Source organism: Pinus tabuliformis, chromosome 3_1 (assembly GCF_031772625.1).
Source record: "Pinus tabuliformis cultivar Carrire ecotype Pingquan chromosome 3_1, CPIR1, whole genome shotgun sequence".
Lineage (NCBI taxonomy): Eukaryota > Viridiplantae > Streptophyta > Pinopsida > Pinales > Pinaceae > Pinus > Pinus tabuliformis.
Genome location: NC_142301.1, coordinates 117,689,683 through 117,704,174, shown reverse-complemented (window position 1 = coordinate 117,704,174; position 14,492 = coordinate 117,689,683). Strand labels below are relative to the sequence as shown.

At 37.5% G+C, this 14,492-nt stretch overlaps 1 protein-coding gene across 1 annotated transcript in view; it reads left to right on the top strand.

The window, feature by feature from the left end:
• Positions 1–14,492, top strand: part of DEG7 (DegP protease 7) — a 375,281-nt gene that overhangs the window by 185,234 nt on the left and 175,555 nt on the right. Inside the window, exon 7 of the mRNA XM_089410870.1 lies at positions 3,112–3,201. Coding sequence (XP_089266996.1) covers positions 3,112–3,201 — 90 coding nt within the window. The remainder of the gene's footprint in view (positions 1–3,111; positions 3,202–14,492) is intronic.

Genomic DNA, 14,492 nt, shown 5'->3' with positions numbered 1-14,492 from the left:
CAGGACACTGATGGCAGAGATAGTACAGTCGGTAAAATGGATCAGCGGATGGAGTTCTCCCTAGTTGAGAGGGAGTGTTAAAATTGGCAACTAGTGCCAAACTCCATGTGGTTCATCTTATTTATGGCAACTGATATTTTTCTTAGATCCCTCTCATCGAGAGGTGTAGGATTGATCTAAAGATTATTTGATTTCGATAAGTATTCATGGAGTTATGAATTTATTTGTGTTATAAGACAATTCGTCAAGGTCGGCCACCAACCAAATAAACCCCACATGTGCTCAACGTTTTAGTATAAGAGGAGATGACTTGAGAGCCATTCTACACACACTTCTATCTTGATTTCTCTTTTCTTGTCTTGGGTTTTAGCGGAAGAGAATTCTATGAGTGGAAGCCCTAGATGTTGGAGGAAAAGAGGCTGCCCTAGCCGCAGCAAAGAAGACAGGCCAACGTAGCTATGGAAGGGTTCGATATGTTGCCTAAAGGAGTCAAGCTGCAGTCCATGGACAGAGAAATATCACGTTGGAGGAGGCCCTACTCAGTCTGCCCTAACTGCAGGTCTGCCCAGCCCTAACCTAGCTGTCTAAAGCCTAGCTGCAAAAGAAGACCGAGGAGATCTGGATAGCGTGATGTCGAGGAGATTAAGGAGGCCGAGCGAGGCCTTAGCAAGTCCTAGCCATAGTCCTAGCTAGAGCAAGGAGAGGCCAAGACAACGAAAAGAGCAGGGACCGTTTTAAGGGCTAAAAGAAGGCAAGTAGCCAGGCCAAGGAGAATAGGAGCAATATGCTGCTGTGGGTATCATTCTGTGAAGACAGCAATGACAAGATTGCTGTTGTACTTGCGTTGGGGGTGTTAAGGGCTAACACACATCCTAAGGAGGCAATTTTGCTCGGGAAGAATCTTGCCAAGATAGGCCGTAGTCCTTAAGGGGCTGTTTATGGACTGATAGCTGGGTGTGTAAGCGCTGCTAGAAGCCCTAACCAGTCACCATATAAGCAGCAGTGAAGGCAACATTGGAACAACAGTGTTATGGACAGTAGTGCTAGTAAATGGGACAACAGCAAGGTATGCTAAGACATATGGGATAACAGCAAGGTATGGCAAGGCAAAGTGGGACAGTAGCTGTGACATGGCAGCAAAGGCACATGGGACAACAACAAGCATGGTCAGCGTGGCAAGCATGGTGCAGCATGGCAAGCATGGACAACATGACAAGCATGGTAAGCATGGACAGCAGTGGCAAGCATGGTGCTGCTAGCACATGAGACATGCTGTATGACAACATGGTTCAACAATGACACATGGGACAACAATGCAGCATAAGGTGGAATGGTATGATGTGTACAACATGGTCATGAGGTCTAGCATTGTGATGGTGGGTGCAGCATGATGGCGAGATGCAGTACAATGATAGGTGAAGGAGTCACCTTGGAGAATCAGTTGAAGCAGCGTGTCTTCAACTGATCTCATGTATCATCTTCTTAGAGATGATCTGTGCTCTTATCTAGATAAGTCAAAGTGTTGACTTCTGTTGTAAATGTACTATCTCTCTCTCTCTCTCTCTCTCTGCTGAACTATTGAAGAACATATAAGAAGAATTGATCAAGGGTTTCCCCACATTGGGGTTTGTCCTTGGCTAGCGCCACATCTTGTGTCCTCTTGTCTTTGCTTGTCTTCTGCGATTTATGTGTATGTTCTATCTGCAGTTTACTTTAATGCTGATGTGATTGCTAATCTGGAAAAGATATGGAGTTAACTGTGAAAATTGAAATAAATTGCTCTAAGCATAGAACTTACCTAAAATTAACAGGGGCCATGCATGGCTTATTAAGTGAAACACACTTCGAGGCATTTTTGGGTTCAACCTCAAGAGTCATTGGATATTGCTGTGAAGATGCTTATTCCAAGAACCTGCTAGCAGCAATGTGCATGAGGTAATGTTGAAAAGACCATTGGGTGTATTTGGGTAGTCCATTGTCCGTTGGGTGAATGGCATATACTTTGTTTAAGACTCGCAAAAGTTCATGTAAAAAACATCCCTCAACCAGCTCTTTTAAGCTATAGAGGTGGTATGGCTGTCACTGTTTTAGGAGAGATCAAAGGGATAACTCTTGAAAATGACTTGAATTAACTATGAGCCATTCCATTGTTGAGTAGAGGGGAATTTGTCCAACATTCAGTGTGTCTCTGTTCAAGTTAATGAGCAATTGATGCTGGATGAAGGTGAAGACAGACAGAGCCACACCTCATTTGTATCAGCTCTGATATTAGGGACAATCAGACCTTTTGTTGAGGAACCTAATTTTAGATGGTGGAGAAACAAATGAGAAGTGGTGCATGCAAGCTATAGAAAGAGAGATGAAAGGGGTACTTGGGTCAAATGAATAAGTAGTACACTTAAAGACTAACTCCAGAACGAATTTCCTATTGAAAGTGAAATATAATGGACAGCAAGCATCTTCAATAGGCTGATGCCTGATCTGTCTCCAGATAGACAACTTGAGGGATCACCAACCTGAAGATCTTGATGGCCAGTGAATGACCAACTACTAGTAGGAGAACTGATGACTAAACCAACTTGATGATTAATATGTAGACTGACCAGTTGACATACGTCAGCTATAGCAGGTGGTATTTAATGGGAGACTGAATTTACACCAAGTGTGAAATGGCAGTTTATCTCTGAGATAGGGTTCAAACTTCAGAAGCAGAGATGGAGTAAATGTTGCAAGAATATAGAATCTTGAGGAACTTATTTTTCCTGATCTGCAAATCTTGTTGTTTCTTTGAGAGGCCACAAATCATGACTAAGGGATGGAAAACTCTCTAATTGTACTCAATGATACTATATAATGAAATGTTTGGCAGTTTTCTTTCTTTTATATATATGCTATCTGTTAGACTCTGTGTGTGATTCTATAGTGCATATTTATTTTGTAATACCCAGGCACACAATAATAAGCTGTTTTTATCCCATGAGGTTTGTTAATGGTTGTATTGACCTCATTTATATGTAAATTTGAATTTACATCAGAAGAATATGAGGTTGAAATTAATGGTGCCCAGTCCTAATTTTGCATGACATGGGCATTTGGTTTGATTCATTGCAGGTGGTAAGGGCATTGAAATTTTTACAGAGCTGCAAGGACGAGTGCAATAGTGGATGGCAAGCAGTACACATTCCTCGAGGCACTTTACAGGTTTCAGATAATTATCCTTTGTTGCTATCTATCTGTGGTATGATAATGTTTTGTGTATCTGATTGTGAGAGTAGGATATGATATATATTAATATCTTATTTTAGGAGTTACTGTTTTTAAAGTAAACTTTTATATTTCTTATAACGCTCTTAGCACTAACCTCTTTTGCAGATTGAATGTAATGTAGGTTATTGCAAATATGCCATTTCTGTTGTTTTTATCTTAAATACATTTGGCATGATGAAACAAATCATTGGAGACCAAGTTTTCCATTATATTTTGTCTGTTCTATTTTAAGAGAACATCTTAGGCAGTGTTGCGGGGGAGCGCCACCCTCCCCCCCGCTCGATCCCGCTCCCAATCTGCACTCCGGGCAGGAGCGACTCAGGAGCGGACTCCCTAATTGTTTTTTCGCTAACTGCCTTTTCGGGAGCATTTTGCCTTTTTTGCAATTATTTTTTTGTAGTAATGTTCAAAATGCAATTTTTTTTTTAAAGAAACAAATAATTTTTGAGCAGGGCAGCTTAATGATCAGGGCAGCTTAAGGAGAATGTCACTTTTACTTTAAGATTTTAACATTACCATGAAATGATTCAAGGTGTTTGAGAGTGATTTCGGCCTCATTGGATTTCATATGGAGAAAGTAGAATTTTAGATTTCATTCAAAATCTAGCAGACTTATCAGTTTTTCAAGATTTCAGGATTGGGGGATTGCAATGTTTCCATTGATTTTTGTCATGTATTAGGGTATGGAACTTGTATTTAATCAAGAGCACCAGTCCCTCTATGTACCTTGATGTTAGTGACATTGGTTGTTGAACTCCTCTATCATGACCCTCCTAAAAATGTACGCATCACTCAAACAAAATCTTGACTTGACATGCTATGCTTTTTCTATATTATGTTAATGCTTAGAGGGTGATATTAATGACAAAGATCCCTATACAGATAAAGAGGTAATGACAAAGATACCTCTGGATATTAATGCTTAGAGGGTGATATTAATGACAAAGATCCTGATTTTCCAACAAGACTAAAAAATTAGACATTTCTCGTGGTGGTAAGAGGCCCAAGCATAAGAAATAGATAACAGATTTACTTCTCTTTTCTAGTTTCTAGTAGCTTTTATAACTATTGACTCTTTCATATTTATTATGATATTTTTTTAAACAATATATGACAATTTAAGTTTGAAGTTGGCAATTATAACTCATTAGTAATGAGTTATGAATATGATGCTTCATGAAAGTTGAAAGTTGTTTCATTTCATTTCATTTTATAACATTTCATTTCATGTTAGATATTATTTTTTGTAATGGTTACACTTAGCTTACAAGTACAACTTTGGTGATCAATGATGATAAATGTGATATATTGAATTTTGAAACCTTGAAACTTTAAGATTGATGAATCATGAGACTCAATATGTTGTATGTTACTATGTTACTAACTTGTGGACGTGGTTGATGAAGATTATAACTTCTAGATGATTGTTGTTATATGGTTCAATCTATGTTTTTTTTTATGTTTTTTTATATCTAATTCATTATTCTACATGTTTTTGTTGACATATATGTATCAAAATATAAAAAATATAATATATATATATATATATATATATATAACGCTTCGGGATTCGCTCCCAAACCGGGAGCTTCTGAAAATGTCACTCCCGCTCCCGTTTTTGCTCCCGCTCCTCGCTTTCACTCCCACTCCCAAGTAACACTGATCATAGGTATGATTTTCTTGGAAAGCTAAAATTCAATGTTGCAAATATCATTTCAGGGAATATAACGCTGAATTTCTAGAAATAAACTTACCTGAAATATTGGAGAAATTATTGGAAATTATCCAAAATATCAGCAATAATAGGTTTGTACATGAAATAGTTAGAAAATATCTGACAAATCGGTGACCTGAAAAATTCAGGAGAAGTTGGAGATATTGGCAACATCACAAAAAATTGATCCATTTATCACTAACCATCACTTTTCTCAAAGATGTCCTGTCCTCCACCTTCGTTTGCAAATAATGAAATTGGAGGCACATCTTGTTTCAATAAGAAAAATAAACTCTGGTTTCAAAAATTTATGATACAAGTTGAAAGTCGGGTGATAAATGAGTATAAACTTGGCTATCTGTGAGACGAACAAATATCTCACACACACACACACACACATATATAAAGTGTTGAGCAAAATGTTATGATGGTTGATTGTACAATAATGGGCCCTGTATAAATACTATTCAGGAGTGCCTTTTCATCGGAGTCATGACTGTTAGTTGGAGTAAATAAACTCAGTATTAGACAACAACATATATTTATTTTATTAATTAATGAATGATGGTTGTTTACAATGAGGCCCCTGGATTATATATTGCCATGGGTACCTTTTTGGGAAAGGGCATGATATATGATTGTGCCCTTTCTTCTAATTACATTGACTAATTTTCACAAGAATAATTTTGACATAACATTGCCTCCATCTTGAAAAGATGCTTTTTCCTCAAAGCATACGTAACGACAAGTGTTTTTGGCGAAGTGCTTCTATCTCCCAAGAGGCTTCTTCTGCAGGTTGATTCTTCCATTTGATAAGGTATTCTTTAACTGCTCGTGAACGTAACTTCTTCTACCTGGTGGTGATGATCCCCTCTATTTCTAGAATGAGCTTGCCTTCATCATCTAACATTGGCAGGGTAGTTTGTGTTGATTGGTGCTTGCCCAATGCCTTTTTAAGACAAGATACATGAAAAACATTGTGAACTCGACTATTATCAGGAAGGCTTAAGCTATATGCCACTTGGCTGATCTTTTTGTTGATTTGGTACGGTCCATAGAATTTCGGTGCCAGCTTGTTTTTACCCTTCTGCTTTAGGGATACTTGTTTGTAAGGTTGAAGCTTAACAAATACCCACTCTCCAACTTCAAATTCTCTTTCCGATCTATGCTGGTCGGCTTGTTGTTTCATGCGATTCCTTGCAATACTTAGATTTTCTTTCAATGCTTGAAGGATTTTCTGGGTCTCTTCCAACTGGTCTTTAACTGCCGGAACTCTAGTTTCGGTGAAGGCCAAGTCCTTCCATTTAGGAGGTTCATAGCCATACAAAGCTTGAAATGGGGTCATTTTTGCAGAAGTGTGATATGTTGAATTGTACCACCACTCAGTGAGGTGTAACCACTGAGCCCACTTATTTTGTTTATCTGTTGCATAACAATGAAGGTAAGCTTCTAAGCATTTATTGACAGTCTCGGTTTGTCCATCTGTTTGAGGATGATATGCTGAACTCATGTTGAGGTATGTCCCAACATGTTTGAAGAGTTCCTTCAAGAAATTCCCTTTAAATTTAGCATCTCTATCACTAATAATCAATGTTGCGAAAATCATGATCGGGATTAAATTAACGAGGGAAAAAAATTGTAAAAATCAAGAAAAAATTGTAAAATATTCATTTTTTTTCAATTTTTTTAATATCTAAAGCATCTACAACATAAAATAAATACATTGACACATATATATGATAAAATAATGTATATATAAGATATTTAATATCATTTCTAGTGCTACATCACACATAACAGTGAATCATGTCCTGAATGGTAAGTCCTGACTCCTGAGTCCCAACTCAGCCTCTAAATATCAACAAAAAATATAATAATGTATCTCATATCATGAGTCATAATGTCATATACAATGAAATGAACCAAATAACTAATACTACTGATTTACTCTGTCTCTCTTGCGAGAAAATGCAATAGTTTTCCCTTTCCCTCTAGATGTAGATGCTTGTGGAGTTGGCAGTGGACTCTGCTGTGCTCTAGAAACTGAAGAACTAGGAGCTACAAGAGGTAGACCACGTCCTCTACTAGTGGCAGGGGTAGCCTGGGTAGGTGGTGTCACCCCCTCCTCCTCCTCCTCCTCCTCCTCTATGCCTTCCACTAGCTTCTGCTCTAACCAATCATCGACAGACTCCATGAGAGCCCTCTCGGCCTCAACTCTCCATGTAGCAGTGGTGTCAATCCCATCCAATGAGATGGCCTCCATGTCAGGTAGCCTCTCAAGTTGCCTCACCCACAATCGAAGATTGTAGTAGACGTAGACCATGTCATTAAGTTGCTTGGACTCCAACCTGTACAAAGATCATAAAATAAAAATTATAAAAAAATATTATTTAATGAATTCAAAAAATTAATTGGAAATTTGGAATATTTTAAGTTTTAAGTTTAACCTATTGCGCGTCTTGTTGTGCATTTTTTCAAATACACTCTAGTTGTGTTTGCATCCTGAGGAGTTACATGTTTGGCTGAGGATTCGAATGGCATGCTTTTGCAGATGGGGTACTTCGACACCATAGCAAGTCCACCATGCATCTACAACAAAATTACAAATAAGATAAACATAAGAAAAGAATGAAATTTGAAAGTTGAAACAAAGTATGAAGTTATGAACTTGAAGGGACAATGAAATTTGAAACAAACTAAAAAATACTTGGCATTTTAGTCTTCCTATTAACCACAACCATCTCAAAGCTAAATGTGCCGCCTGCCATCCTGTATATCTCCATTTCTTTGGATATTTTTGCACGTTCTGCTGGAGATCGCACCATCCTCTGAACATAGGTTAAGAATCCATCCATGATCTCAGCATCAAATAAGAACCCACACGGGTAAGAAAATGCAGGGTTTAGGTAGATCCCTGCAGCATGAATGGGACGATGGAGTGTGTTGTTCCATCGTTCATCAATCACTTCCCACAGGAGGAGTTGTTTCTGAAACCCCTCATCTCCCTTATTATCATAGTAGGCCTGAATGGATTTTTTGGCCCTGTCCATGGTCTCATACAAATAAGCCATTGTGGGTTTCTCACCATCAACTAATTGAAGAACCTTCACCAAAGGTTCAGTAACGCTGCACACCTCCTGCACTCCCGCCCAGAAGTTTTCCTGGTATGAAACTAATCTGCATATGGCCTCTCCCATCTAGTTTGAGGCTAAATGTCAAAGCACACCACTCATCTGAAAGAAACATTTTCTTCACATCCCACATAGAATTCAAGAAGGATTGAAGAGATATGAAACTGGTGGCAAACCGTGTAATGGTGGAGCGCACCAACTCCTTGTTGTTAGTGAATTTTCTCATCAAGCTAAGCACAAATGCAAGATTATATATAAATTTTGTGATGCTTTTTGATGAGTCAACAATATATTTGACAAAGGAAATTTTTCGTATGTCCTCCGACATCAAATCAATACAATGTGCAGCACAAGGTGTCCAAAATAAAGTAGGATGCCTCTCCATCAACATCTTGTCAGCAACAACATAATTTGCAGCATTGTCCGTTATGATTTGGACAACATGTTTTGCACCCACCTCCAAAATAAACACATCTAGCAAATCACATAATAATTTTGCACCTTTGATATGTGAAGATGCATCAAGAGATTTCATAAACATTGTCCCCTTGGAACAATTAACCTAGAAGTTTATAAGGCTTCTCCCCTTTTGGTCGGTCCAACCATCTGACATCACAGTGCATCCTGTTTGTGCCCATGATGCTCTAAACTCCTCCAATATTTTGGTCCAATCAACCTTTTCATTTTCAACAATGCGGCCTCTAAAGTCATCATAAGAAGGGATTTTGTACCTTGGGCCAACAATTGCAATAGCATCAACAACAGGCTGGAAAAATGGATTATTCCTTGCAACGCTGAAATGAATATCACTTCAAAGGAGAAACTTGCCCAACAACTTGTTAGCTTGTTTTTTCTCCTTTTTTATAGCATTGAAGTGATAGATGGTTGTGAACCAGCCGTGGTTCTAGGAACAAAAAAAGATGAGGTAGCTATAGGGTTTGTTGTAGACATTTATGCTGAAGTAGAACCAGTGCCACTTTCATATTCACCTCATAAAACTCTTCCTGCTAGTTGCTTCTTCAGATCTGCTTTAGTCAATTTGTCTTGCTCTAATTCTTCCAATGACCTGATGGCTCTTCGGATGATTTCTGCATTTGTATTGCTGCAAGCTCTTACATCATTTCCAGGGATTTGTGCAAGGTGATACTTCAATATATAAACCTCCCCTGACTTATGATGCCCACACAACTTGCAAGACAAGTTTGATCTATCAAACCCTCCCTCAGGTTCACCAAATTCCCACAGAGGATCCAATTTCCTTGGCATGTTTGTAACTTGGTTGAACTCTTGAGTTTCAATATAAGATGAAGTTTGAAGTTGAACCTATGGCACAATAAGAATTGCAAGTTAAAAAAAAAATTACGTACATGACACAACACATTGAATTTTTGACCAAAAAAAATAAACTTCAACTCAATCCAAAAATAATAGAAAAAATGCACATGCAAACCCAATAAAAAGTGATGCAAAAAAATAGAGCACAAGAAAAAATTAAGCTAATAAATCTAACAATCAAGTTTTTGCATTTTTGACCAAAATGAACCCTCCTCTTTTTGCAACAAAAATAAAAAAAAATACCATCAAATCCACTCAAAAATCATTGATAACCAATGGGTTATAAAAACCCAAGCAAAAACAAGAAAAAAACCAAAGCAAAATGGCTAAATTTGGTGCCCATACCTGGAAACTACGGTTTGCCGAAGAAATTTGGTCCAAACAAGAAGTTCTCTTGCTTGGGATGTTAAAATCAATCGTTTTTCTCCTCCTATGCCCTAGTAGACGCCTTCCTCTCCTTCTTAGCTCTCAAACAAGTCCGCTGTCTGCTAAAAATGAGAAATAAAACTCATCAAATCGCTTATAAAATGCGCTGTCTCGGTGCCCCACGATTTCTTCTGATTGAATCATGATTTTTACCAAAAAATTGCGAAGTTTTTCAGTGATTTTTTCGTTTTTTTTTTAGTTTTATAAAAATCTGGCGATAACACGGGCTGATTCAAAAAGTAGCGATTTTTTGAAAAAATCGGGATAAAAAGTCGCAGTTTTCGCAACATTGCTAATAATGAATTTAGGAAAGCCATATAATTTGTAGACATTTTTACAAAATATCTCAAAAATCTCTCTTGTTGAATCTGATTTCTTCATCCCTATAAAGTGTGCATATTTTGTAAGTCTATCAACTACTACGAGAATTTTGTCCTTCTAGTCTGACATGGGTAATCCTTCAACAAAATCCATTGATATTTCTTCCCATTTTTTATTAGGAATATTCAAGGGATGGAGTAGGCCAGGGGTCTTAACGCTTTCACTTTTATTCCTTTAGCAGTGATCACATTTCGCTACATATTTTTGAATGCCATTACTCATTCTTTTCCAGAGAAAGGACTGACATGCGTTATAGTAGGTTTTAAAGAACCCTACATGTCCTGCTGAAAACGAGTCATGGGATTCCTTGAGGACCTTGGACTTAAATTTAGAGTTAGGGCTTAGGTAAATTCTCCCTTTATACCACAAAATATCATTTTTCCATTCGAATTTTGGATTTTGAGTAGGATTATTAATTATAGCACATGTTTCTGGGTCTTTTGCATATTCACTTCGGATTTCATTAAGCCATTCTGGGATTATAGTTGAGACTGCAAACAAGGATGTTTCTTCATCTTTTCTAGAGAGAGCATCTGCCACTACATTGTCCTTTTCCCTTTTATGTAATATTTCCAAGTCAAAAGAAACAATATTTTCAATCCACTTTTGTTGTTCTTCAGAGAGTGTTTTCTGTTGGAGGAGGGATTGGAGGCTGTTATGGTCTGTTTGTATGGAGAACTGACTTCCCAGAAGATATTGCCTCCACTTGGATAGTGCGTGTATAATAGCGAGCATTTCTTTGTTGTATGTAGAGTTAAGACGTTCTCGCTTATTGAGCTTCCTGCTTTCGATGACCATCTCGCATCAATACTACTCCTATCCCAAAACCTAAAGCATCACATTCAATTGTAAATGGTTTTGAAAAGTCTGGAGTTGCTAATACAAGTGCATTAGACATAATTTCTTTTAAGTCTCTGAAACACTTCTCTGCTTCATCATCCCGACGAATGAATTATTCTTTAGAAGGTTTGTTAGAGGTGCAGTTACATGGGCATAGTTTTTAATAAACTTTCGATAGTATCCAGTTAACCCTAAGAAACCCCTTAACTTGGATATGTTAATTGGTTTGGGCCACTCTCTTGTAGCCCTGATTTTATTAGGATCTACATAAATTCACTGCTTCCTTCGATATTATATGTTCGAGGTACTCTACTTCCTCTTTCCTAAAAGTGCACTTGGATTTCTTGGGATAAAATTGATGCTCTTCTAATACAGTGAGAACTTGCTCTAAATGTTGTAGATGCTCCTTCCATGTTTTACTACAATTTAGAATATCATCGAAGAACACTAACACAAACTTCTTTAGATATGGATCGAATATCTCATTCATGGTGGCATTACCTTAAACTCATAGTGACCTTCATGTGCATGAAACACTGCTTTTGCTATGTCTTCCAACCGTATGCATATTTGGTAGTACCCTGATCTCAAATCTAATTTTGAAAAGTATTTAGGTCCATGTAGTTCATCCAACATTTCATCGATAAAAGGAATTGGAAATTTTTTCTTAATCATTACCTTGTTAAGCCCTTGGTAATCTACGCATAGTCTAAACGATCCATATTTTTCTGAACTAAGACAACCAAAGCAACATATGGACTTCTACTTTTTGTGATAATACCACATTTAAAAAGATCTTGGACTAATCTCTCGATTTCGGTTTTTCTGATGATGTAGATATCGATATAGTTTGATGTTGATGGGATTTGATCCTGCTTTGACTTCGATTGTGTGCTCCCTTTCTCTTTTAGGAGGCATTTTCATTGGAAGGTCTTGGAACACTTTTTCGTGCTTTTAAATTAGTCCTTGAACTTCAGGTGACTCTTCGTTAACTAGATTTGAAGTTAGCATCTCTAATTGATGACACTACACTAAATAAGCTGGTGCTCCCTTCCGGATCATTTTCATCATCTGGGATGATGATACAATTTGATTCTCAGGGGGCTGGAACCCATATAACTTGTAGTTTTGCCCTTCCCATTTAAATTTCATAAATTTCTTTTGATGGTTGGCAAAGTAAGTGCCTAGGGTTTGTAGGCATTAGATACCTAGGATCACATCCACTCCTCCTAATGGTACAATGTAGAATGAAGATTTTAGATTATAGTCTTGAATCTGTAATTTGACTTTATGGCATTTCCCTACTTTTTCAATTTTCTTACCATCAACTACCATAACTTTCATGTTGGGCATAGGAAATGCAGGAATGTTGAGCCTTTTCGCCATAGTTGAGTCCAAAAAGTTGTGGGTGCTACCAATATCGATTAGAACCATTACGTTGCTCTTTTTGATATGTCCATTACATTGCTCTTTTTGATATGTCCTTTTAACTTTAATGTCTGGGGCTGAGATATACCTGTCATGGTTGATAATAACAGTTGCAGAGTATTCTCGTTATCTGGTCTTGGAACACTTTTTCGTGCTTTTGAATTAGTTCTTGAACTTCAAGTGACTCTTCGTTAACTAGATTTGAAGTTAGCATCTCTAATTGATGACACTACACTAAATAAGCTGGTGCTCCCTTCCGGATCATTTTCATCATCTGGGATGATGATACAATTTGATTCTCAGGGGGCTAGAACCCATATAACTTGTAGTTTTGCCCTTCCCATTTAAATTTTGTAAATTGCTTTTGATGGTTGGCAGAGTAAGTGCCTAGGGTTTGTAGCCATTAGATACCTAAGACCACATCCACTCCTCCTAATGGTACAATGTAGAACAAAGATTCTAGATTATAGTCTTGAATCTGTAATTTGACTTTATGGCATTTCCCTACTTTTTCAATTTTCTTACCATCAACTACCATAACTTTCATGTTGGGCATAGGAAACGCAAAAATGTTGAGCCTTTTCGCCATAGTTGAGTCCAAAAAGTTGTGGGTGCTACCAATATCGATTAGAACCATTACGTTTCTCTTTTTGATATGTCCTTTTAACTTTAATGTCTGGGGCTGAGATATACCTGTCATGGTTGATAATGACACTTGCAGAATATTCTCGTTATCTGGTTCTGGAGAAAATTGTGGAGAATCTTCAATTTCTTCTACGTCTGATTCTTCACTGTCTGAATCATTGGTTGCTTCACATGTATACAAGTTCTTGGTTTCTTTTCCCTTAGCACATCTATGTTTAGGGTCCCATTTTTTGCCACAACGTTTGCACTTACCTTCTTTCATTCTTTGATTTTCCAAATTAGTTCTTTTTCCGTCACAAAAATGTGGTGGAACATATTTTGTATTATCCTTATTCGTAGTTTGGGAAAATCTTCGTCTCGAATATACTCTTTCAACTTCTAGCCACTGCATCTTTTCGTGCTTCTTTTCAAGAACTTTTGCTTTATGTCTTTTTTTTTTCTATAGAAGTGATGTCATGAAGCTCAAGCTCAGCTTGGAGATGGGGCTTAAGTCATGTTATGTATGATTGAGTGAGACGAGTTTCTGATAATCCAGGTGCTTGTGTAGCTAAAGTTTCCCATTGTCGAGTGTATTCATCCACATCTCCTTTTTGTTGCAGTCTGGCGAGTGCTGAGAAGAACTCTTCTTCATTAACACCTTGGTACTTCTTAAAGAATGCATTTTTTGGATTTCTTCCAACTGATAGCAAGTGTTGTCTTCTTCCACCACATATACCAATTATATGCTTCGCCTTCCATTTGCATGGATGCATGGTTGGTCTTTTCATCACCATTGTCAATACCATTAATCTCGAAATTTTCTTCCGCTTTATTGAACCATGCGACACTGCATTTCTTGTTACCGTCAAATTTGGAGAGCTCTAGTTTTGCTCTTAGTTGATATGTAGCCACCGTTGGAGTGAAGAAAGGGTATTGATTCGAGAACTGCATATTTGAGTATTGTATCCCAAGCTGCATGTTTTGAAAATTCATGTTACTATTTTGTTGATTGGGTATGGAAGATGCTTTTGGAGACTCAGGGGTCTCATGTGAGTCTGATGAGTTTGATGTATCCGAAGAATTTGGATGTTGAGTAGCTTCATTATTCTGGGGTATTTGATCAGGTGTAATCTTCAACTTGTCACAAATACAGGTCAACATTGCCATTGCTTGATCATGAGCTATTGATGCTGCATTATGATTTCGATCCACCTTATTTGAAAGGATTGCATGATCCTTTTTAAATTCGTTATGATTCTACTCAAGCTGATTCTCTATTCTCTTCATTGAATTCTGGAGTTCCTCGATTTTTTCAACATGTCCATTGACCTTAGTCTCAAGATCTA